The sequence below is a fragment of the Mobula birostris genome, chromosome 25 (genome assembly GCF_030028105.1).
Source record: "Mobula birostris isolate sMobBir1 chromosome 25, sMobBir1.hap1, whole genome shotgun sequence".
Taxonomy (NCBI): Eukaryota; Metazoa; Chordata; class Chondrichthyes; order Myliobatiformes; family Myliobatidae; genus Mobula; species Mobula birostris.
The window spans coordinates 61,040,296-61,067,445 of NC_092394.1; the positions used below are offsets into that span (position 1 = coordinate 61,040,296).

At 42.4% G+C, this 27,150-nt stretch overlaps 1 protein-coding gene across 1 annotated transcript in view; it reads right to left on the minus strand.

The window, feature by feature from the left end:
- ddx51 (DEAD (Asp-Glu-Ala-Asp) box polypeptide 51) overlaps positions 1 to 27,150 on the minus strand; it is a 110,282-nt gene that overhangs the window by 70,118 nt on the left and 13,014 nt on the right. The window contains exons 2-5 of the mRNA XM_072243726.1: positions 18,420 to 18,586; positions 16,463 to 16,863; positions 4,185 to 4,381; positions 1,095 to 1,245 (exon numbers count right to left, since the gene is read on the minus strand). Coding sequence (XP_072099827.1) covers positions 1,095 to 1,245; positions 4,185 to 4,381; positions 16,463 to 16,863; positions 18,420 to 18,442 — 772 coding nt within the window. The 5' untranslated portion in view covers positions 18,443 to 18,586. The remainder of the gene's footprint in view (positions 1 to 1,094; positions 1,246 to 4,184; positions 4,382 to 16,462; positions 16,864 to 18,419; positions 18,587 to 27,150) is intronic.

The following is a 27,150-nucleotide window of genomic DNA, read 5'->3' on the forward strand; positions in this document are numbered from 1 at the left end:
TATCCAATTTCTGTTTGAAGGCAAAAGTTAAAGGACAATATGTCCAGTAGATTTGTAAATCTGAGCATCAAAAATTCATGAATTCTAAAATTCATGTTTAAAAGTAAATCATTGTGTAACTTCGGCATTTTCATTTAGCTTATATCTATACCCTTTCATTATCAGCCATTTAGTGCGCATGCACCGGTCGTGCATGCAGCCTGGTACAGCCGTTTCGATCTATTCTTACTTTCTTCTTCTTACTTTTCAATTTATGTTATTTTTTGTATTTTTTCTCACGGTAACACGTCGAAGCTGCACCCTCTCTAACATGCTGGTAGAGAGAGTTTTATTTGGGTTTTTTTTAGCGCTGGAAATGGTTACGTTCCGACACACAGGACAGAAGCAAGGTCGCATTGTGTATTCCAGGGACCAGCTAATCCCGGCCGGTTTAGCAAGCAGAGCAGCGGACACCCCTGCTCAAATCCGGAGGAAAACACACAGAGGGGGATCACAAAGCCGAGGAAAGAGGACCGGGTTGAGACAACAGAGACTTATGGAGAAGAGGAGTTCGGTGGGCAATACCGTTCCAGCTGACCGGAAGTGCACTGAGAGTGGTAAGCGTAAAGGAGTTGCGTGCTTACTGATCTGGTTAACAACAGATGGTGCAATCCGGGGTATATTACGATCGAGGAACGTGTTTGTAGACCGGATACTGAACTTTTTACTGTTGGACTTCGGCCACATTCCACCGTGATACAACACTTGTCGGCACGGGAGGTCGTTCCTGCCTGCGGCCATCGAACGTGCAGCTCCTCCCATGGAGGGTCAGACACCCTGAGCCAATAGACTGGTCCTGGACTTATTTTCCATCTGGCATAGTTTGCATTTTGTTGTTTGATTGTTGGGGGGTTTGTATTGCTATACTTACACTCTATTCTTGGTTGGTGTGGCTGTAACGAAACCAAATTTCCCTCGGGATTAATAAAGTATATCTATTTATCCCTCCAATAAAATACCGTTCTTAAATCTTACGATTTATGCACCTCATAAAATTGCTCTTGATCTTGAAGACAAACAGAACTATATATATAAAAAATAAGGATGCAACATACCTGGGAAGAAGGAATGGATCCCATTGGCTTGAAGCTTCTGAATTAGTTTAGGGTGGATTCCTGGAACATCCTCAAGTCCTATAAGATTCTGTTTGATATCTTTGTTGACCAATGTAGGTTTGGAGAGCCACTGCGGTAAAACACGCTGTACCTGGGGGTAAAATGGTATATAGTTTGTGGATGAAGACAAGGAATATAGAGAATAAAACATTATCCAATTCATCATTTACCTCATTCCAGCATTACCATTAATCTCCAGTTCAAGAGGGTTCAAGTACTTGAGGTGCTAGATAAGTTGAGGGAAATTGTGTTGCCATTCTGTGAAAATTGGTGTGATCAAGACAACCATGCACATTCTATGTTGCCCACTTCAAATACTCTCAAAAGAGGTAATATATGTAAATTACATTCACAGTACAGTCCTTTCTATGTTTTGTAATAGAAGTAAATACTAAAATGAAATTCATAGCAAAATCTCTTTCCTGTACCAGTTCCCAGGACAATCACAGCATCACTAAACACACCAACCTATCACCATTCCCAGGACATAAACAGCATGGCTTAAGAGCTCAATATACTTTTCCTATCATAACTCTCAGTAAAGACAAGATAAAGACAGAAAAACCTCCCGCACACTGAAGTTGGTTAACGGCAATGGCAGGAAATATGAGCCTTGGATTTACCAAGAAGGGACAGTATGTTTTACTATGGTGTGCAAGCGTTTGCAATAAAAGGAATTAAGAGTCAATAAACTGGAATATGAGATCAGGACAACACAATGATTCAGGAAAGGGGAAGGTTATCTGAACACTGTTCCACGAGAAGTCAAAAGACATAGGATGGTGACTCTGAACGTGGCATGTACGTGAATCCAAAAGACAGCACTGGAGCCTCAGCTCTGCATTTGTCCGATAGGTGCTCAATTCTAACAGAGCAAACACTGCAGGGAGAATGAGCAAACTGATCATAGAATAATGATACAAAGGCCATTCAAGTTGGGTGACTGAAAACCAACATAGCAGTGACAAGGTATAATAAAAGTAGGGTCTTCATTGCACATTTCCTCAAGGCTGGAGAATAAATTTGAAGGGAAAGATTCAACTTTCATGGCCTACATGAGAGCCAATAGAATATATAACCAACAGAGTGATCTTGCTATCCTTGTATACAAACAATTGACAGTTAATAGGCAGATACAGCAAGCAACCAGAAAAGGCAAAGGATATCTTGGCTTATCTGCAAGATCATTTGAGTAGAAGAATCAGGCCATCTTACTGCAATTATATAGGGGCCTGATACACTTGGAACATTATTGACAGATTTGTTCTCCATAAAACGAAAGGAAATATTTGCAATATAACCAAATTGATTCTTGGATGGGTTATAGGATGGGATGTTAGAACTTGTTGCATGAGCAGAGATTAAACAGACTGCACCTCTACTCTCAAGCTTGGAGAGGAGATTTAATGGAAACAGAGAAAATATATTACAAAGCTTAACAAATGGCTACAGGGAGGAAGCTTTTGCACCCATTGTATCCGGGACCACAGATCAATCAAACATGGGTCAGACATTCAGAACTGAGATGAGAAGAAATTTCTTCATCACGGGGCAGTGAAACTTGCTGTAGAGGATATCATTGAAAATATTCAGTGGATTTTTAAAAATATTATAAGGAATCAGGGGACATGGTGTTATTGCAGGATAGTGAGAGCAAAATAAAAGATCAGCCATGATCATACTGGTGAAACAGCTGCAAAGTGCTGAATGCCCTGATCACTTTGCACCTGTTACACCAGCTTGATCATGGCTCAACGTCCTGATCGCTTTGCACGTTACACCAGCATGATCATGGCTCAATGTCCTGATCGCTTTGCACGTTACACCAGCATGATCATGGCTCAACGTCCTGATTGTTTTGCACCTGTTACACCAGCATGATCATGGCTCAACGTCCTGATCGCTTTGCACCTGTTACACCAGCATGATCATGGCTCAATGTCCTGATCGCTTTGCACGTTACACCAGCATGATCATGGCTCAACGTCCTGATTCCTTTGCACCTGTTACACCAGCATGATCATGGCTCAACGTCCTGATCGCTTTGCACGTTACACCAGCATGATCATGGCTCAACGTCCTGATTCCTTTGCACCTGTTACACCAGCATGATCATGGCTCAACGTCCTGATCGCTTTGCACGTTACACCAGCATGATCATGGCTCAACGTCCTGATCGCTTTGCACGTTACACCAGCATGATCATGGCTCAATGTCCTGATCCTACTTCTATTTCATTTGTTCCTTTTAAACATTCCATGGACAAGAACAGTAGGAGTGAGGTGCAGAATAAAGCTCCCTTTCAAATGTTATCAATGTAGAAGAAACAAATGTTAAATTGAGAATGAGGTTCTCTACAGTCTGACTTTTCATATAATACTTGATTAAATTATACTTTAGGGAGCATGCACAGGAGATTTACCGGGATGCTGCCTGGACTAGAGGCCATGTATTATGAAGATAGGCTGAGCGAGCTAGGGTTTTTCCTCTTTGGTGTTAAGGAAAATGAGAGGCAGGATGTACAGGATGTTAAGAAGCATAGATAGTGGATAGCAGAGATCTTTTTCCAGGGCAAAAATGGCTAATACAAGGGGGCATAATTTTAAGGTGATTAACGGAAAGTATGGGGGGGATGTCAGAGGTAAGTTGTTTCTTATATATAACAGAGAGTGCTGGATGCATGCTGGAGGCATGGTAGTACATTAGGGACATTTAAGTAACTTTTGAATAAACACATGGATGATAGAAAGATTAAGAGTTATGTAGGGAGGAAGGGTTAAATTGATTTTAGAAAGGGTTAAACATTCGGCACAAAAGGCCTGAACTGCGCTGTAATGTTCTATGTTTTATGTTAGTACAGGATGATATAGATTTTTTAAAAAGAACCTCTCCTCTCTGACCTATCAAACATTCTTGGGTAGGGGTAGCATGGGCAATGGAATAAAGCTCTTTTTATCCAAATGAAACAAACCTTGGATACCCTTTCAAGTTGATCATTTTCAAAATCATTTTTTTCATAATTTTATTAACCTTTTGAATATTTTTCCTCATAAAACCTCCTAGGATGGTGAATGTGGATGTGGGAACAGTTGATGTCTGATTCTCATTTTGAGCATTTTCTTCTTTGTGTTGCTCTGCTTTCTCCAAATCTTCATTCTCCTTTCCTTGCATATTAGTTAGTTCTCCAGATACATCCAATGGTCTTGAATCATCGTCAATAACTTCATCTGCAGTGGAGAATCAGTAAAGCAGACATGTCAGCACATTACTGTACAGCAAAACAATTCGAGAAGCTGTCTTATGCAGGCAAATTCATTTTTGAGTTGCAACTGCCACACTGACTACCATTTAATACATTCATGAGATGGAACCACTGGCATATGTGTTCTGATTATAGCATGAACACGAACAGACATAACAAGTTGCTACTCTTCACCAAATCAGGATCTATGACATCCACAAGGTCATCAAACTTTGTTTTTTTTTGAAAGGGACTGCCTAGTCCACATTGGGTAAAACTTGAATGTAAATCCGTACAAGGGTTTTCATTGGGTTCTATTTTAGGGACCTCGCTTCCCTTTGCTCTTTCAAAATTGAATAAACAAATGAATAATCCAATAGTTAAATATACTCTTCAACTATGGTTTCAATTTCGAAAATATTTTGGGTTGAATCAGTTTGTCTTAGTAAGCCCTATTATATCTAATTTTTTTTCAACCCTCTATTTGGTCTGGAAAGCAAAAGGTATAATACAATTTTGTGATCTATTTTTGGATAATTGTTTCATGTCTTTTGAACAATTATCTAATAAATATAATTTACCTAGATCCCACTTCTTTAGATATTTACAGATTAGAAACTTTTTAAATACTGTTCTTACTATCTTTCCGAATCTATATCCAATGGATATTATGGAAAAAATTTTAGATTTAAATCCCTCTCAAAAAGGTTTAATAGCAATTATTTATAATATAATTATGAAAATTAATTCAGATGTATCTAATAAAATTAAGAACGATTGGGAAAGGGAACTTAACCTCACTTTACCTACAGAGAAATAGGAAAAAATTTTCAATTAGTTAATTCATCCTCTATATGTACTAAACATGCGTTGATACAGTTTAAAGTAGTACTGTGACGGGGTCTTGAATTACCCCGATGAACTGTGCTTTTGAAAAGAGAGAGAAAGTTATCTAACACTGACATTTTATTTTGAAAAGAGAGAGAGAGAAAGAAAGAGAGAGAGATGAAGACTAACTTTTGGACTGTCACTTTAAGGCACGAGAAAGAACTGGCTAACTTTTGGATTTCTGCTGAGTTGGAGATGGCACTGAGCAGCTCGTAAGTTGCTATGGTGACCGAGGGTGGCGTTATTTGATGGACAATTGATGTTATGATTTTTCGGCAACGTGTTTATACTTCTCAAGGACATCTGCCTGCTTGTACGTTTCCTACACAGAGGAAGGAAGGAAGGAGTTATTTGAATGACAGTTGGTACCCAGCACAGTGAGATAAATAGGAGGTCAGATGATATAGACCTCAGGCACGTTTTGCACACTGAATGAGCTTTGTTGTGCCCACTGGAAAAAGTGGGTTTTTGGAGGATCGATCAGGTGAATCGATCAGTAGCTCTTGCGGTGAGAAAAGGGGTTGACTGGTGGGAAGTTGTCCATGTGTCTAAACCTTGCCTGGGTTGATAGCTCCATCACAGAAAAACGGTCCCCTTTGTTGTGGTCACAGTCGGTGCCTTCTAAAGAATTTCGGAGGACAACGAGAAGATCGACGGGGTCAGCTCAACTGAAGACTCAAATCTCTCTCTCTCTCCATCACTACTCAACTCAATACCACAAACTGAACTGAACTTTACTCATCATCGTAAGACTGTATCATTTTACCCCTAGACTTGAAGAAGCTTGGTTTATCATATATATTTCCACATCTACTGATTTACTTACTTATATATAATCATTGCTAATCTGTTTGATTTAACTACATTTATATTACTGTATTGCATAGTTACTAATATTATTAGTTTATAGCAATACTGGACTCCAAAGTGTTTTCCATCTCTGCTGGTTCTTTATTCCCGTCACGGGATACGTGACAGTACATAGGGCTCATATGTCTAAGGATAAATTAGCTCGTTATTACTCTCATATAAATCCTGTATGTGACAGATGTCATTCTGAGACAGCTTCATTAACTCATATGTTTTGGTCTTGTCCTTTGCTGAAGAAATATTGGAAGGATATCTTTGATATTATAACATTTGTATTTCAACTGATCTCGATATTGATTTACAACCTCACCCCATTACTGCAATTTTGCTTTACCAATGATAGAACAAAGTCATTTGACCTCTTCATCATGTCGGATGATTGCATTCGTTACATTAATGGCTAGAAGATCCATACTATTGAATTGGAAAGAGATTAATCCTCCTACTACATTTCAATGGTTCTCTCAAACTATGTCATGTTTAAATTTAGAAAAAATTAGAAGTGTCATTTATGATCCTTCTATTAAATTTGAAGAGACTTGGAGGCCATTTATTCAATACTTCCATACGCTGTAGTTTGACCCTCTCCAATTCTATTCTGCTACTTTTAAATATATGGAGAGAGGAGCGGAGTTAATGACACTATTGGTTTTATCAGATGTTACATAATAGCCCAGTTCTTTTTCTTTTTTTAGTTTAGTTGATTAGTTGATTTAGATTAGGGTTTTTTTTTCCTATTGGGGCATTTTTTTTTCTTTTTCCATGATATTTTTGTATATATTTTTTTCTATATACTACTATATTTGTACTTTGTAAGATTTCGGGAGGTTAATATCTGTGTATTAACTGTGTTTTTATCTATATATACTAATTATTAACAATGTAATCCCAATAGCTTTGTATTAATTCTTTGTATTGTTTGAGAATTTGATATTAATGAAAAGATTGAAAAAGAAAGAAAGGGACTGCCATATTTCATAACAAGTGAAGGTAAGTTGATTGTTCTATTCTATTTCACTTACTGTTTTAACGGATTTTGCCAGTTAAATATTTAAGTAGCTTTTTAAAAAAATTAACTATCTTTATTTTTATTTATAAATACAAGGAAGTCTGCAGATGTTGGAAATCCAGAGCAACATGAACAAGATGCTGAAGGAACTCAGCAGGTCAGGTAGCATCTATGGAAATGAGTAGAAAGTCAATGTTTTTGGCTGAAATCCTTCTTTCAATGGTTTTTAAATCCCCCTTAATGAATGCTTTGCTTCAGAATTCACCAGTGGGAGGGACCATGACACCAATGCCAGACACAGAAAAGGTTACAAAAAGTGATGAATACTGCCAGTCCCTCAGAGACAAAGCCCCCCCTACCACTGAATACATTTACATGGAGCGCTGGCACAAGAAAGCAGCATACGTCAAAGACTCGCACCATCCAGGCTATGTTCTCTTCTCACTACTACCATGGGCAAGAAATACAGAAGCCATAGGTCCCATATTAGCAGTTCAGAACATTTATAAGCCTACAACCTTCAAGCTCCTGAACTGGTGTGGGTAACATCAATCACCACTACTCTGAACTGATTCTACAAGCTACAAATTAACTTTCAAGTACTCTTTACAACTCATGTTAGAAACATAGAAACATAGAAAACCTACAGCAGAATACATGCCCTTCGGCCCACAATGCTATGCCGAACTTGTACTTACTTTAGAAATTACCTCAGGTTACCCAGAGCCCTCTATTTTTCTAAGCTCCATCTATCTGTCCAGGAGTCTCTTAAAAGACCCTATCATATCCACCTCCACTGCTGCCGCATTTCACGCACTCACCACCCTCTGCATAAAAAAAACTTATTCCTGACATCTCCTCTGTACCTACTTCCAAGCACCTTAAAATTGTGGCCTGTCATGTTAGCCATTTCAGCCCTGGGAAAAAACATCTGACTACTCACATGATCGATGCCTCTCATCATCTTATAACCTCTATCAGGTCACCTCTCATTCTCCGCTGCTCAAAGGAGAAAAGGCCATGTTCACTGAACCTAAAAGGCATGCTCCCCAATCCAGGCAACACCCTTGTAAATCTCCTCTGAACGCTTTAATAGTATCCACATCCCTCCTGTAGTGAGGTGACCAGAACTGAGCACAGTACTCCAAGTGGGGTCTGACCAGGATCCTATAAAGCTGTAACTCCTCCTGCCACTTCTCAGCCCAGTTTTGCATTCTATCGATGTCCCGCTGTAACCTCTGACAGCCCTCCACACTATCCACAACACCCCCAACCTTTGTGTCATCAGCAAATTTACTAATCTATCCCTCCACTTCTTCATCCAGGTCATTTATAAAATTCATGAAGAATAGGGGTCCCAGAACAAATCCCTGAGGCACACCACTGGTCACCGACTTCCATGCAGGATATGACCTGTCTACAACCACTCTTTGCCGTCTGTGGGCAAGCCAGTTCTGGATCCATAAAGCAAGGTATCCTTGGATCCCATGCCTCCTTACTTTCTCAATAAGCCTTGTATGGGGTCCCAGTGACTTATCCAACTTGATGTTTTCCAAAAGCTCCAGCACATCCTCTTCCTTAATGTCTACATGCTCAGCTCAAGCTTTTCAGTCTGCTATAAGTCATCCTTACAATGGCCAAGGTCCTTTTCCGTGGTGAATACTGAAGCAAAGTATTCATTAAGTACCTCCGCTACCACCTACGGTTCCATATGCACTTTTCCACTGTCACACTTGATTGGTCCTATTCTCTCACGTATTATCCTCTTGCTCTTCACATACTTGTAGAATGCCTTGGGGTTGTCCTTAATCCTGCTAGCCAAGGCTTTCTCATGACCCCTTCTGGCTCTCCTAATTTCATTCCTAAATTCCTTCCTGCTAGCCTTATAGTTTTCCAGATCTCTCTCATCACCTAGTTTTTTGAACCTTTCGTAAGCCTTTCTTAACTTCTTGACCAGATTTACAAAAGCCTTTGTACACCACGGTTCCTGTACCCTTCCATCCTTTCCTCGTCTCATTGGAACATACCTATGCAAAATGCACGCAAATATCCCCTGAACATTTGCCACATTTCTGCCGTACATTTTGGGGAAATTAAAATCTCCCACCACGATGATCCTGTTACTATTATACCTTTCCAGAATCTGACTCCCTATCTGCTCCTCGATGTCCCTCTTACTATTGGGTGGTCTATAAAAGACACACAGTAGAGTCATTAACCCCTTCCTGTTCCTAACTTCCACCCAGAGACTCAGTAGACAATCCCTCCATGACTTTCTCCTTTTCTGCAGCTGTGACACTATCTCTGATCAACAGTGCCACGCCCCCACCTCCTTTGCCTCCCTCCCTGTCCTTTCTGAAACATCTAAAGCCTGGTACTCGAAGTAACCATTCCTACCCTTCAGCCATCCAAGTCTCTGTAATGGCCACAACATCATAGCTCCTAGTACTGATCCACGCTCTAAGCTCATCTGCTTTGTTCATGATGCTTCTTGTATTAAAACAGACACATCTCAAACCATCAGTCTGAGCGCATCCCTTCTCTATCACCTGCCTATCTTCCCTCGCATACTGCCTACAAGCTTTCTCTATTTGTCAGCCAACCACCCCTTCCTTCGTCTCTTCAGTTCAGTTCCCACCCCCCCAGCAATTTTAGTTTAAACTCTTCCCCCATCCTGCCAGGATATTGGTCCCCCTCGGATTCAAATGCAACCAATCCTTTTTGTACAGGTCACGCCTGCCTCAAAAGGGTCCCAATAATCCAGAAATCAGAATCCCTGCCCTCTGCACCAATCCATCAGCCAGGCATTCATCCTCCACCTCACTCGATGCCCATACTTACTGTCACGTGGCACAGGAAGTAATCCCAAGATTACTACATTTGAGGTCCTGCTTCTCAACTTCCTTCCTAACTCTTTGTAGTCTGTTTTCAGGACTTCCTCCCTTTTCCTACCTATGTTGTTGGTACTAATAGTACCGTGACCTCTGGCTGTTCACCTTCCCACTTCAGGATATCATGGACGCGATCAGAAGCATCCCAGACCCTGGCACCTGGGAGACAAACTACCATCAGTGTTTCTTTCTTACATCCACAGAACCACCTGACTGACCCCCTTTCACTGCTACCATCCTCTTACTTTCCCGACCCTTCTGAGCCACAGGGCCAGACTCTGTGCCAGAGGTGCAGACACTGTTGCTTCCCCCAGGAATACTTATTGTTAAGGGGGACAGCAACAGCGGTACTCGCTAGTATCTGACTCTTGTCCTTCCCTCTCCTGATTGTTACCCACTTATCTGTCTCCTGAGGCCCCGGTGCATCTACCTGCCTATAGCTCCTACCTTTACCCTCCTCATTCTCCCTGACCAGACAAAGGTCATCGAGCTGCATCTCCAGTTCCCTAATGCGCTCCCTAAAGATCTGCAGCTCGACGCACTTGGCGCAGATGTGGCTGACCAGGAAGCTGGGAGTCTCCCGGACATTCCACATCTAACACCCAGTACAGAACACCGGCCTCACAGACATACTTCCTATTCCTCACAAGTAGCTTACTTCTCCTTAATCCATTATCACCAACGCCCCATTGAACTAAAACCCTCCTTCTCTGTCTCCCTCTACTACAGCACTCGCTCTTTCAAGCTCTCTTCCCGCTGGTCTAACTCACTGACGTCCATGCACTTGCACGTTCGTGCCTCAATCAACTTCATATTATTAGTGCTCTTCGTATTATTTTTTATTTGCACAATTTGTATTCTTTTACACGTCGGTTGTCAGTCTTTGTCTTTTTGTGTATAGTTTTTCATAAGTTCTTTTGTATTTCTTTTTTCCTGTAAATGCCTACAAGAAAATTCATCTATGTACTTTGATAATACATTGACATTGAACTTTGAATACAAGGATAACATAGCTAATATTGTATGTTGGAACATGCCAACATGAAGAAAGTAAACATGCTGGAGCTTTTAAAAAACATTAGGTCTGTAGGGCCAGACAGGATATAACTCAGGTTAAAATAGGGAGTGAGGGAAGGGATTGGCAGCTGTGTCTTTGGTGATGATCTTTGCATCCTCATTGTCTGCAGTAGAACCAGATGACTGGAGAGTGGCAAATGTTATTTCTTTGTTCAAGAATGGAAATAATGATAATCCAGGGGATTATGGACCAGTCAGCCTTAACACAGTGGTGGGCAACCTATTGTAGAGGATTCTTAGGGACAGGATTTATGACTGATTAGAGACAGTCAGTATGGCTTTGTGAGGAGCAGCTTGTGTCAAACAAGCCTGACTGAATTCTTCCAGTAGTGACAAACATATTGATGAATTAGAGCAGTGGATGTGGTATATATGGATTTTAGTAAGTCTCCCCATGGAATGCTCATTCAGAAAGTCAAAAGGATCGGAATCAGGGGAAATTGCCTGTGTGGATTCAGAACTGGCATGCCCACAGGAAGGAGAGGGTGGTAGATGATGGAACATATTCTGCCTAGAGGTTGGTGAACAGTGGTGTTGCACAGGGATATGCTCTTTGTGATTTTTATATAAATGACTCAGATGAGCAAGTGGAAGGGTGGGTTACTGTGCTTGCAAATACCACTCCACAAAGGTTGGTGGTGTTTTTTGAATAGTGTAGAAAATTGTTGCAGGTTACAAACGGACATTGACAGGATGCAAAGCTGGGCTAAGAAGTGGCAGATGGAGCTCAAACTGGAAAAGTCTGAAATTATTCACTATTATCGAAGGCAACATATATGGTTCATTGCAGAATTCTTAGCAGTGTGAAAAAACAGAGGGATCTTGGGGTTCCCGCGAAGGTGCCACACAAGTTGATAGGGGTGTTAAGAAGGTGTATTGTGTGTTGGCTTTCATTAGTCAGAGAATTGAGTTCAACAGCCATGAGGTAATGTTGCAGATCTATAACACCCTGGTCAGACCACACTTGGAGTAATGTGTTCACTTCTGGTTGTCTCATTATAGGAAGGATGTGGAAATTTTAGAGAAGGTGCACAAGAAATTTATTAGAATGCTAACTGGATTAAAGCACATGTCTTTTGTGGAAAGGTCGAGTGAGTTAGGGCTTTTCTCTTTGGAGCAAAGGTGAATGAAAATGACTTGATAGAGGTACATATGATGATATGGAGGCATAGCCAGCGCTCTATCCTCAGGACAGAAATAGCTAAAATGAGAGGGTATAATCTTAAGGTGACTGGAGGAAAGTATGGGGGGGGGGGATATCAGAGGTAGGTTTTTTTTATTTAATACACAGAGAGTGGTAAGTGTGTTGGAACACACTGCTGAGGCTGCTGGTAGAGGCAGATACATTAGGGACATTTAAGCAGCTTAGAAGGCACATAGATGATGGAAAAATGGAGGGCTTTGTGGGAGGGATTCATTCAATTGATCTTGGATCAGGATAAAGGGTTGGCACAAGGTAGTGGGCTGAAGGGCCTGCACCGTGCTGTACTATTCCATGTTTGATGACATTAGGGAACAGTGAAGAGCATTACAGCAGTGAACAACAGGACTCTCAGGTTGCCCTGCTGGAGGACAACTGTAAGGCCTCAGAGTTTGGAATCCATAGGGCTAGCCTGGGAATTAGCCAGATCCAGCACAATCCAGGCTACCACCCTGCCTTATAACCATCAGATACTAGCCGACACAGTATGAAGATGAGTTCATTAAATAACCACTGCCCATTTGCCATGTCCCCTGAATTGGCAATGATTATTATCTTATTGATCCACTATTCAACTTAAAACTCTTACATAGAACATAGAATAGTACCGCACAGTGCAGGCCCTTCCGTCACAATGTTGTGCTGACCCTCAAACCCTGCCTCCCATATAAGCCCCCACCTTAAATTCCTCTATATACCCGTCTAGTAATCTCTTAAATTTCACTAGTGTATCTGCCTCCACCACTGACTCAGGTAGTGCATTCCACGCACCAACCACTCTGAGTAAAAAATCTTCCTCTAATATCCCCCTTAAACTTCCCACCCCTTACCTTAAAGCCATGTCCTCTTGTATTGAGCAGTGGTACCCTGGGGAAGAGGCGCTGGCTATCCACTCTATCTATTCCTCTTATTATCTTGTACACCTCTATCATGTCTCCTCTCATCCTCCTTCTCTCCAAAGGGTAAAGCCCGAGCTCCCTTAATGCATACTCTCTAAACCAGGCAGCATCCTGGTAAATCTCCTCTGTACCCTTTCCAATGCTTCCACATCCTTCCTATAGTGAGGTGACCAGAACTGAACACAGTACTCCAAGTGTGGCCTAACCAGAGTTTTATAGAGCTGCATCATTACATCGCGACTCTTAAACTCTATCCCTCGACTTATGAAAGCTAACACCCCATAAGCTTTCTTAACTACCCTATCCACATGTGAGGCAACTTTCAGGGATCTGTGGACATGTACCCTGAGATCCCTCTGCTCCTCCTCACTACCAAGTATCCTGCCATTTACTTTGTACTCTGCCTTGGAGTTTGTCCTTCCAAAGTGTACCACCTCACACTTCTCCGGGTTGAACTCCATCTGCCACTTCTCAGCCCACTTCTGCATCCTATCAATGTCTCTCCGCAATCTTTGACAATCCTTTACACTATCTACAACACCACCAACCTTTGTGTCGTCTGCAAACTTGCCAACCCACCCATCTACCCCCACATCCAGATCATTAATAAAAATCACGAAAAGTAGAGGTCCCAGAACAGATCCTTGTGGGACACCACTAGTCACAATCCTCCAATCTGAATGTACTCCCTCCACCACGACTCTCTGCCTTCTGCAGGCAAGTAAATTCTGAATCCACCTGGCCAAACTTCCCTGGATCCCATGCCTTCTGACTTTCTGAATAAGCCTACCGTGTGGAACCTTGTCAAATGCCTTACTAAAATCCATATAGATCACATCCACTGCACTACCCTCATCTATATGCCTGGTCACCTCCTCAAAGAACTCTATTAGGCTTGTTAGACACGATCTGCCCTTCACAAAGCCATGCTGACTGTCCCTGATCAGACCATGATTCTCTAAATGCCCAGAGATCTTATCTCTAAGAATCTTTTCAAACAGCTTTCCCACCACATACGTAAGGCTCACTGGTCTATAATTACCCAGACTATTCCTACTACCTTTTTTGAACAAGGGGACAACATTCGCCTCCCTCCAATCCTCCAGTACCATTCCCGTGGACAATGAGGACATAAAGATCCTAGCCAGAGGCTCAGCAATCTCTTCCCTCGCCTCATGGAGCAGTCTGGGGAATATTCCGTCAGGCCCCGGGAACTTATCTGTCCGAATGTATTTTAACAACTCCAACACCTCCTCTCCCTTAATATCAGCATGCTCCAGAACATCAACCTCACTCATATTGTCCTCACCATCATCAAGTTCCCTCTCATTGGTGAATACAGAAGAGAAGTATTCATTAAGGACCTCACTCACTTCCACAGCCTCCAGGCACATCTTCCCACCTTTATCTCTAATCGGTCCTACCTTCATTCCTGTTATCCTTTTTTTCTTCACATAATTGAAGAATGCCTTGGGGTTTTCCTTTACCCGACTCGTCAAGGCCTTCTCTTGCCCCCTTCTTGCTCTTCTCAGCCCCTTCTTAAGCTCCTTTCTTGCTTCCCTATATTCCTCAGTAGACCCATCTGATCCTTGCTTCCTACACCTCATGTATGCTGCCTTCTTCCACCTCACTAGATTTTCCAGCTCACTTGTCACCCATGGTTCCTTCACCCTACCATTCTTTATCTTCCTCACCGGGACAAATTTATCCCTAAGATCCTGCAAGAGATCCCTAAACATCGACCACATGTCCATAGTACATTTCCCTGCAAAAACATCATCCCAATTCACACCCACATGTTCTAGCCTTGTAGCCTCATAATTTGTCCTTCCCCAATTAAAAATTTCCCTGTCCCCTCTGATTCTATCCTTTTCCATGATAATGCTAAAGGCCAGGGAGCAGTGGTCACTGTCCCCCAGATGCTCACCCACTGAGAGATCTGTGACCTGACCCGGTTCATTACCTAGTTCTAGATCTAGTATGGCATTCCCCCTAGTCGGCCTGTCCACATACTGTGACAGGAATCCGTCCTGGACACATTTAACAAACTCTGCCCCAACTAAACCCTTGGAACTAATCAGGTGCCAATCAATATTACGTAAGTTAAAGTCACCCATGATAACAACCCTGTTATTTTTGCACTTTTCCAAAATCTGCCTCCCAATCTGTTCCTGTGTATCTCTGCTGCCACCAGGGGGCCTATAGAATACCCCCAGTAGAGTAACTGCTCCCTTCCTGTTCCTGACTTCCACCCATACTGACTCAAAAAAGGATCCTGCTACATTACCCACCCTTCCTGTAGCTGTAATAGTGGCACTTGGGTTAGTGTTAGGATTGAGTATTTAAAGGTAATGTGATCCAGGAGGAAGCATATGTTCTACGAGTCAGTGGTAGCCAGTGCTATCACGTTCTACGAGTCAGTGGTGGCCAGTGCTACCATGTTCTACGAGTCAATGGTGGCCAGTGCTATCATGTTCTACGAGTCTGTGGTGGCCAGTGCTATCATGTTCTACGAGTCTGTGGTGGCCAGTGCTATCATGTTTGCTGTTGTGTGCTGGGGCAGCAGGCTGAGGGTAGTAGACACCAACAGGATCAACAAACTCATATGTAAGGCCAGTGATGTTGTGGGGATAGAACTGGACTTTCTGACGGTGGTGTCTGAAAAGAGGATACTGTCCAAGTTACATTGCATCTTGGACAATGTCTCCCATCCACTACATAATGTACTGGGTGGGCACAGGAGTACATTCAGCCAGAGACTCATTCCACCGAGATGTAGCACTGAGCGTCATAGGAAGTCATTCCTGCCTGTGGCCATCAAACTTTACAACTCCTCCCTTGGAGGGTCAGACACCCTGAGCCAATAGGCTGGTCCTGGACTTATTTCCTGGCATAATTTACATATTACTATTTAACTGTTATGGTTTTATTACTATTTATTATCTATGGTGCAACTGTAACAAAAACCAATTTCCCCCGGGATCAATAAAGTGTGACTATGACTATATTGGGGGATCAGAGGGGAAAGGCAGGATGATGGGATGGGGAGAGAGTTGTAACAATTTGAAAAGAGCACACAGAGCAAGCAGGAGGTTTTCTATTTTATCATTAATTAATCAATTTCCCTTCTTTTAGATCTCTATTTGGGCAAGCATTCAATACACCAGATGACACAGATATTTCAAGAATGCACGCATGCTGACTACATCTGTCAATAGCCCAAGACACAAACCTGTGGCCTTTGTGCCATGATACTTATGGTGACCTTTTCTCTTTATTCCACCACTGATCTTTACATTCTCCTTGCATAACGTCTCAGTTACAAGCTCTGCATCACAGCCTTCATTGGATTTTGGTTTTCTTCCGCTTTCCTTGTTGCCTCGAGATAATCGCTTTGTTTTCTTCCTACTTTCTTCTGAAATTGAGATTTCTTCCTTTGCTTTCCTTTTCCTCTCCTTCACAATTTCCACCCTTTCACTTTCCCAGTTTTCTTCCTGTTCGGCATCTGTGGTGTCAGTCTTGACTTCCAGTAGCTGCTGCCTGGCTTTGGCTTCTTGGTGAAGCTTCTGCAGTAGAATTTGGGATCGGGATTTGTCATCCAGACTGTTGCTGGGTTTATCATCACCCAGGTACCTACCGTTCAAGAGAGACCATTAAAACTGTTAGTAACTACAGGCCAACAGTCAACAGCTGCTGGAGATGAAAATTTATATTTCTACACCCAGCTACCAATAAATAGGCTCCAATATAAGTCAGGAATCTGTTCCAATGCAGATTTCATGACAAGGCATTTCCACAATTTGCTGGAGTGAGTTGACACTAAAAAGAGATTGTACAATACAAAATATGGGAATGACTGCCCATCAGCACATTTTGTAATGTGATGAAACCAATTGCACCATCATCTGCTAACTCATTGCCTTCCCCATAATACTGTTTTTCCATAGCTTTGAAGATGTACCTCACCAACCTCACCCTGCCAGCTTCAAATTCAAATATAACTTACTGTATAATACATTTTAGTATACAGTACACCAGGCAAAGTTTGCTATGAAGTTCCTTTACAGTTTGTTGAAACTGCTTCCTGTACCTTGTTCACTTTTCTTTAAGCTGGGCACTACTGGCAGTTACTCACACAGCTGCCAGCAAGTTCTTTTCAGAAACTTAAACGAAATGATGAAAAAGACTCAACAAATCAGGCAGTGCTTGTGGAGAGAAAAACAGAGTTAACATTTCAGGTCAATGAATTTGTATCAAAACTGAAGAAGATGCTAAAGAATTTGCAGACAGATAGAGAATGAAGAAAAGGGAGGGAGTGCTTAAAAAATACATGATATCAATATCCTTGAAGATGGATCCGTGACTACTTGTTATTTGCCACTGTAACTATCCAAAGGAGGGGTAACAAAAGAAAGATGAGTGTGTGTGTGTGTGTGTGTGTGTCTGTGAGTGTGTGAAGAATGAAGATAAATGCTGGAAATGTGAATGCAGAACAAGCAGTTAATAGAAATCTGAAACATAAGAAAATAGTGGAAATAAGCAGTCTGGGTAAGAATTGCATAGAAAAACTGTACGGGACAAGGACAAATGGATGGGCAGTTCAGACACAAAATGTAACAGTTGGTTAATTGAAATTGTTGATCATAACATTCCATCCTCAGGCTCACCATGCGCACAGAGAAAGATGATGGGGTATCGTTCCCTTAGCTTAGTTGGAACAGTGTCAGAGGCCAAAGACCGAGGTCAGAATGAGAGAATTACAGTGTCAGACAGGAATCTCAATATCAGAGAACGGTGAAAGGGGCAGCATACTATAGACTGGAGTACTGGAACAGTTTACAAGATCCAGATCGCACTCCGCACATAACCTCTCCCCCCTCCCACTTCCTGGTCTCCCCACTCACACTCACACTGTAGCGTATTTAATGTTTCAGTAGCATTGTTTGATTAAGCTTTCTTTGTTAGTTTACATAATTCATTGTGAGTTACAGTTTCTGGAGTTACAAAACATAGCAACCACCGTGACCTTCTCCTTTCAGTCCCCTCCACACCCACAAACCCAACCTCCTCACATCAGCTCCTTCCACACCCACCCTCACAACCTCTTCCCTTCAGTCGCCTCCCCATCTCTTAAGCATTTCCCTCCCTCCCTCCCACTCAGAAGAAGAGAGGGAGAAGTCCGAGCCCACCTGTTCATATGGAAGAGAGCCATGACCACGCTGCCCGTTCCGCCCCGATCCCGTCACCGGGCAACCAGGCGGCGCATTTTCATGATGTCAGAGCGAGCGTCAACAGAGTCTGATGCAGCGACAGCGCTCCTGCCGATGGGAGGCCGTCATGGAGGACTAGCACTCGCCTGTGGGAGGGAAGGTTATCTCCATCTCTCAAACAACCACACAGCGGCAAAAGACATAAAATGTTGAAGGAACTCTACAGGTCAGGCAATATTTGTCTGTGGAGGGAAATGAACGGTCGGTGCTTGGGACCGAAAGGACTGGAAAGGAAGAGGGCAGAAGCCGGAATATTGCTAAGGAGGAGGGAATCAGAGGTTCATGAGACAGTCCTCGGAGGTGGAGAGGGTCAACAACCTTAAATTCCTCGGTGTTGTTATTTCGGAGGACTTGTCCTGGGCCCAGCACATAAGTGCAACGACGAAGAAAGCCCGGCAACGCCTCTACTTCCTTGGGAGTTTGCGAAGATTTGGCATGACATCTATAAGTTTCTATAGATGTGTAGTGGAGAGTACAGTATATCGACTAGTTTCATCACAGCCTGGTACGGAAACAGCGTTACCCTTGAACGGAAAATCCTACAAAAAGTAGTTAATACATCCCAGTCCATCACGGGTAAAGCCATCCTAACCATTGAGTACAACATTAAACGCTGTCACGGGAAAACAGCATCCATCATCGTCCACCTACAATAAACCAATTCAGGCTCGTTATCTTACCGATCACCTGCCATTTTGTGCCAACCCCTGCCCACCCTTTTATTCTGGCTTCCTTTCCAATCCTGATGAAGAGTCTTGGCCAAAACATGGACCGTTCATTTCCCCTCGTAGGCGTTGCCTGACTTCCAGTATCGGCAGAATCTCTTGTGTCTCCAAGCAGTGGCAAAGGAATATTGAAATTCAGTTTACGTACGTACGTTGCCCCAACCGTGCACTAAAATAAATGGTTCCTGTACAGGGAGGGTTTTCCAGCACCGTGAGCAATAACCTTGCTTCCATCTCATCAGAAGTGAGGATAATTTGCTGATGACCACACAGTGTGCATCCCATTCATAATTACTCAGCACACAAAGTAATCCCCAACTGCATGCAACCAGACTTGGACAACATTCAGATAACTCACAATCACAGAAGTGTAAAACACTGACTTCTCCCTATCAATATCCTGGGTGTTACATTTGTCTGGAGACTCAGCTACTTAAATATTATGGTTTCTAGAGTAGGTCAGAGCCTCTGACTTGTACACTGTAGTGAATAACTTTACCTGCTAACAGCTCAAGGCCTTCCACCATATGCAGGGACAAGTCAGGGTTGTGATGGTATTGTACTCGCTTGAATAAGTGTAATGCCAATAACTCTCGAGCAGCTCAATGCCGTACGGGACGAATCAGCCCACATCATTCAGAGCCCATGTAGGGGCCTGCCCCACTGGAACACAGTGCTCATCATCTACAAAATACACTGCAGTTACTACTTCACCTTTCGAAACCACAATCTCTGCCGTCACTCAAATGGTCGAGGGCAGGGGAACACAACCACTTTCTGGTTCCCTCTAATTCACACACCATTCTGATCTGCAAATATTTTGCCGCTGTGGCATCATTGCTGCATCTAAAACCTGAAACTTCCTGGCAAACACCATGATGGAAATACCTTCACCTCAAAAGATCCTCTCCCAAGCTCCCTGGAACAAAGGTGGTTAAAGACAATCTGGTAAGTGGGGTATTTTAAGTCATTAAAAATTTAGACTGACCAAATAGAAAGAAACTAATGTAAGGACAGAATAAAGATGCTGGAAAGATTCAAAATTAACATGGACATGACAGAACATTCTTACATGGCAAGTTAAAGTTTACAATTTATTGCTGGAGACAGTAGTGGAAGCAGATTCAACAGCTTTCAGAAGGTGGGTGGATAGTTAGGGCTCTGGATGAGCTGGATGGCTCTTACTGAGAGCAGTGTGGACTTGGTGGGCTGAATCGAGTCCTTCCATTCTGTCATTATTCCAGATTTAACAGTTCTAGTCCCTTCAATAATATAAATGCAGCCCTCTCAGAATCATCTTTGTTGGATTGGACCATAAGACATAGGAGTAGAATTAGTCTATTTGGCCCATCGAGTCTACTCCACCATTCAATCATGGCTAATCCCTTTTTTCTCCTCCTCAACACCATTTCCGGGCCTTCTCCCCATAACCTTGATGCTGTGTCCAATCAAGAACCTATTAAGCTTTGCCTTAAGTACACCCAACAACCTGGCCTTCGCAGCTTCATGTGGCAATGAATTCCACAAATTCACCACCCTCTAACTAAAGAAATGTCTCCGCATCGCTGTTTTAAATGGATGCCCCTCTATACTGCAGCTGTGGCTTCTTGTCCTAGGCTCTCCCACCAATGTGGAAACATCCTTTCCACATCTATTTTGTCTAGTTCTTTCAACATTCAAAAGGTTTCAATGAGACCCCTCCATCCTAAATTCCACCCAGTACAGACCCAGAGCTATCAAATGTTTCTCTTATGATAACCCTTTCATTCATGGAATCATCCTTGTAAACCTCCTCTGGGCCCTCCCTAATGCCAGCACATCTTTTCTAAGATGAGGAGGCCAAATCTGTTCAGAATACTCAAGGTGAGGCCTCACCAGTGCCTTATAAAGCCTTAGCATCACATCCCTGCTCTTGTATTCGAGACTTCTTGAAATGAATGCTAACGTTGCATTTGCCTTCCTCACCACCAACTCTACCTGCAAGTTGACCTTTAGGGTGTTCTGCACAAGGGCTCCCAAGTCCCTTTGCATCTCAGATTTGTGGATTTTCTCCCTGTTTAGAAAATAGCCCGAACATGTATTTCTACTACCAAAGTGCATGACCATGCATTTTCCAACATTGTATTTCATTTCCCACTTTCTTGCCCATTCTCCTAATCTGTCTAAGTCCTTCTGCATCCTACCTGTTTTCTCAACATTACCTGCCTCTCCACCAATCTTCGTATCATCTACAAACTTGGCAACAAAGCCATCTATTCCATCATCTAGATCATTTATATACAGCAATAAAGAGAAGTGGTCCCAACACTAACCCCTATGGAGCACCACTAGTCACTGGCAGCCAACCAGAAAAGGATCCTTTTATTCTCACTCACTGCCTTCCTCCAATAAGTCAATGCTCTAACCATCTTAGTAACTTTCCTGTAATACAATGGGCTCTTAATTTGGTAAGCAGCCTCATGTTTGGCACCTTGTCAAAGGCCTTCTGAAAGCCCAAATAGATAACACCCACTGTTAAATACACTCAATCTATCTATCCTGCTTGTAATCAGTGTCCTATCTTGTGTCACCAAGTATTCCGTCACCTTGTCCTTAACAATTGACTCCAACATCTTCCCAACCACTGAGGTCAGGCTAACTGGTCTATAACTTCCTTTTTGCTGCCTTCCTCCTATCTTAAATGAACACTTTGCTTCAGTATTCACAAGTGAAAAGACCTTGATCAAGGTGAGGTCAAAATAAAACAGGCCTGTGTGCTGGACAATGTGGAGATTAAGGAAGAAGAAGTGTTGGATCTTCTTAAAAACATCAAGATTGATATACCCCAGGTTGCTGTGGGAGGTGAGAGAAGAGATTGCTGGAGCAGTAGCTATGATCTTTGAATCCTCTTTGGCTTCAGGGGAGGTGCCGGAGGATTGGAGAATGGCAAATGTAGTTTCCTTGTTTAAAAAAGGTAAAAGGGAGAATCCTGGGAACTATAGACCGGTGAGTCTCACGTCAGTGGTCTGCAAACTATTGGAAAGGATTCTTAAAGATAGGATCTACGAGCACTTGGAGAAGTACAGTCTACTCAAGGATAGTCAACATGGCTTTATGAGGGGTAGGTCGTGTCTCACGAGCCTAGTTGAGTTTTTTGAAGAGGAAACAAAAGAAATTGATAAGGGTAGGGCGGTAGATGTAGTCTACATGGATTTTAGCAAGGCATTTGACAAGGTCCCCCACGAGAGACTCATCCAGAAAGTCATGAGGCATGGGATCAGTGGTACCTTGGCTGTTTGGATAAAAAATTGGCTTACAGCAAGAAAACAGAAGGTAGTAGTGGAAGGAAAGTATTCTGCCTGGAGGTTGGTGACTAGTGGAGTGCCGCAAGGATCTGTCCTGGGACCCCTGCTCTTACAGATTTTTATAAATGACCTGGATGAAGAGGCAGAAGGATGCGAACAACACGAAGATTGGAGGAGTTGTGGATGGAGCTGTAGGTTGTCGCAGGATACAAGAGGATATAGACAGGATGCAGAGTTGGGCAGAAAAGTGGCAGATGGAGTTCAATCCAGATAAGTGTGAGGTGATGCATTTTGGAAGAACAAACCAGAAGGCTGAGTACAGGGTTAATGGTCGGTTACTTAAGAGTGTGGATGAACAGAGGGTCCTTGGGATTCAAATCCACACATCCCTCAAGGTCGCTGCACAGGTTGATAGGATAGTTAAGAAGGCCTGTGGGATGCTAGGCTTCATTAATAGGGGATTGAGTTCAAGAGTAGAGAGGTCATGTTGTTACTCTAGAAATCTCTGGTGAGACCACACTTATAGTATTGTGTTCAGTTCTGGTCACCTCATTATAGGAAGGATGTGGAAGCTATGGAGAGAGTGCAGAGGAGACTTACCAGATTGTTGCCTGGATTGGAAAACAAGTCTTATGAGGCAAGGTTAGTAGAGCTGGGACTTTTCTCTTTGGAGCGTAGAAGGATGAGAGGGTCTTGATAGAGGTCTACAAGATTATGAGAGGCATAGATAGGGTGGATAGCCAGTACCTGTTTCCCAGGGCACGAATAGCAAACACCAGAGGGCATATGTGCAAAGTTAAGGGAGGGAAGTTTAGGGGAGACATCAGGGGTGTTTTTTTTACACAGAGGGTTGTGGGTGCCTGGAATGATTTGCCAGGGATGGTGGTGGAGGCTAGAACATTAGGGGAATTTAAGAGCCTCCTGGACAGGCACCTGGATGAAAGGAAAATAGAGGGTTATGGGGTAGTGTAGGTTTAGTACTTTTTTTTAAGGAATATATGGGTCGGCACAATATCGAGGGCTGAAGGGCCTGTACTGTGCTGTAGTATTCTACTGTCTAGTGTCCTCAAAGAATCCCAATGGGTTCATCAGGCAGGATTTTCCCTTAAGGAAACCATGAAGACTGTGTCCTGTCTTGTCCTGTGTCACCAAGTATTCCATCACCTTGTCCTGAACAATTGACTCCAACATCTAACTGGTCTATAATTTCCTTTCTGCTGCCTTCCTCCCTTCTTAAAGAGTGGAGTGACATTTGTAATTTTCCAGTCCTCTGGCACCATGCCAGAGTCCAATGATTTTTGAAAGATTATTTCTAATACCGCCACAATCTCTAACGCTGTCTCTTTCAGAATCCTAGGGTGCAGTTCATCCCTAGGGTGACTTATGTACTTTTAAGTTTTTCAGCTTTTTGAGCACCTTCTCTCTTGTAATAGTAACTGCACCCACTTCTCTTCCTTCACACACTACAATATCTGACACACTGCTAGTGTCTTCCACAGTGAAGAATACTCATCTGCCGTCTCCTTGTCCCGCGTTATTTCTTCTGCCTCATTTTCTAGTGGTCCTATATCCACTCTCATTTCTCTTTTATTTTTAACATACATGAAAAAGCTTTTACTATCCACTTTGATATTGGTTGCTAGTTTGATTTCATATTTCATCTTTTCCCTTCAAATGATTCTTTTAGTTGCTCTCTGCAGATTTTTAAAAGCTTCCCAATCCTCTATCTTCCCACTAATTTTTGCTTTGTTGTATGCCCTCTCTTTTGCTTTTACATTAGCTTAGCTTTGACTTCTCTTGTTAGCCATGGTTGTACTATTTTGTCATTTGAGTATTTCTTCAGTTTAAGAATACACTTATCCTGCACCTTCTTCATTTTTGCAGAAATGCACACCATTGCTGCTCTGCTGACATCCCTGCCAGCAGCTCCTTCCAATTTACTTTGGACAACTCCTCTCTCATACCACTGCAATTTCCCTTACTCCACTGAAATACTGCTACATCAGACTTTACTTTCTCCCTATCAAATTTCAAGTTGAACACAATTATATTGTGATTACTGGTTCCTAAGGGTTCTTTTACCTTAAACTCCCTAATCACCTTCAGTTCATTACAGAACACCCAATCCAGTCCAGGCAATTCCCTAGTAGGCTCAACAACAAACCGCTCAAAAAAGCCCTCTCTTAGGCATTCAACAAACTCACTCTCTTGAGATCCAATACCAACTTGATTTTCCCAATCAATCTGCATATTAAAATCTCCCATGACAATCATAATATTATCCTTTTGACACGCCTTTTCTATTTCCTGTTGTAACCTGTGGTCCACCTGCCAGCCACTTTTGGAAGGCCTTTTACTCTTGCAGTTTCTTAACTCAACCCACAAGGATTCAACATCTTCTTATCCTATGTCACATCTTCCTACTGATTTGATGCCATTCTTTACCAGTGGAGCCATGCCTCCCCCTCTGCCTACCTTTCTGTCCCTCCAATACAACGTGTAACCTTGGACATTCAGCTCCCAACTGCAACCATCCTTCAGCCACGATTCAGTGATGGCCACAACATCATACTTGACAATCTGTAATAGTGCAACATAATCATCCAACTTATTTCTTACACTCCGCACATTGAGATACAACACCTTGAGTACCGTATTTGCTACCCTTTTTGATTTTGCATCCTTAATGTACTGATACTCACCTTGTTGATTGTGATTATGTCCCATCACCTGCCTGCCCTTCCTGACAGTCTGACTGCAGGCTGTCTTTACTTTTTTACTACCTGTCCTATCCTGAGTCCCTTCACTTCAGTTCCCATCCCCCTGCCAAATTAGTTTAAACCCTCCCCAACATCTCTAACAAACCTGCCAGCGAGAATATTGGTCTCCCTCTCAGGTTCAGGTGCAACCCATCACTTTTGAACAGGTCATACCTCCCCCAGAAGAGATTCCAATTATCCGAGAACCTGAAGCCCTGCCCCCTGCACCAGCTTCTCAATCATGCACTTATCTGCCAAATCATCCTGTTTCTACCCTCACTGGCACGTGGTAAAGGCAGCAATCCAGAAATTACTACCTGGGAGGTCCTGCTTCTCAGCTTTCTACCTAGCTCTCTAAAATCTCTTTTCAGGACCTCACTGCTTTTCCTTCCTATGTCATTGGTACCAATATGTACCAAGACATCTAACTGCTCTCCCTCCCTCTCCAAAATGACGGTTAGGGTTTTGACTGTTTTTGTTGTGTTTGTCTGTTGTTTTAGTTTTCTTTGTGTTTGCCTGTGCCTTTGTATAATCACCTATTTGTCTATAAACCCTAGTCACTGGTGGTATACTTGGTTCTATTCTTCTGTAGTTCTTTGTCTGAAAAGTTGAAGTGTGACTCAGACACTACTTGCATACTGTTTTTTTAAAATCTATACCAGTTCAAATTGCTTAGCAGTATAAACGGAGAGCATATACAAGGAAAGAGTTAAATTGGATTCCTCCTTGGTATATGGTAAAATATGTAGCACAAAATGGAAGTTTGCAAGACAAAATGGTGTTAGCCTGGGGTGTGGGAATGTTTGAGAACGTACAAGGGGGAACGAGACCAGAGATATGTATTGACACCTTAGTGAGAATACCAGCCTACAGCCTTGAGAGTGAAAAACATTTTTGCAAAAGAATTGAGTAAATGTTATGATATCTTAAGGGTATAAAAAGGGGCAATTTCTTTGTGAAAATGGGAATATTCTCTTAGGCTGGGTCACAACTAGTGCTAAGAGTTGGAGATAGAGACATCGAGACATGGAGAGAGACAGAGAGAGGGAGAGAGAGAAAAAAGAAAGAGAAAAAGCTGTCGGGCATCTGTGGTTCCCTCTGGTGGTATATTGTGTGGAGTGGTTGATAAATATTATTTTGTCCCTTCATTAATCTTTTAGCTTTTCTCTGTATTTTATTCATTATACAAACACTAATAAAGTAATTTCTTTAACCTTTAACATATATGTAGTGCCTCCTTTGTTTGCAGATACCTCTTGCTGCTGAATCAGAAAAGAACAAGGAATGAATTTTAAAATGTTTTCATTACAGCATATGCTCAAGCTTCTTAGTTACTTCCGGCCTTGCATGCTGGTACACACTGACCCTGTCTGACCTGCACTATGATGAATATCCAATATTTTTAAAAAGCTGTATCCACAGGATTTTTGCCTCTTTCTTCTGAAGAATTTTCTGTACAAATTCACCTCTGGATCTGACAACTTAGTGTCACAAACAAGGTAGACAAGAGAATAAAGGATGGGAAGAATCCCAGATGAGATAGAAAGTTCCGGTGTGCTCTTTACTTTCCTTGTTGTCTGAAAAGCACATAGTTCTAGCCTCAATGCCATTTAATATCCCTGTCAACCTTACCAATTTTTATCAGTGTGCCATATTATTCATCCAATCTGGATGTGCAACAGCTAGGTATGGCAACAACTCTGAACGTGACCACGGGAAATTGTAGAGTTGTGGACACAGTTCAGCACATTACTGAAGCCAATCTCCCTTCCATGGACTCTGTCTGTCACTACCTCGGTAAAGCAGCCAGCATAATCAAAGACACCACCCACATCTCCCATCAGGCAGAAAATACGTACCATAAGGTTCAGGGACAGTCTTG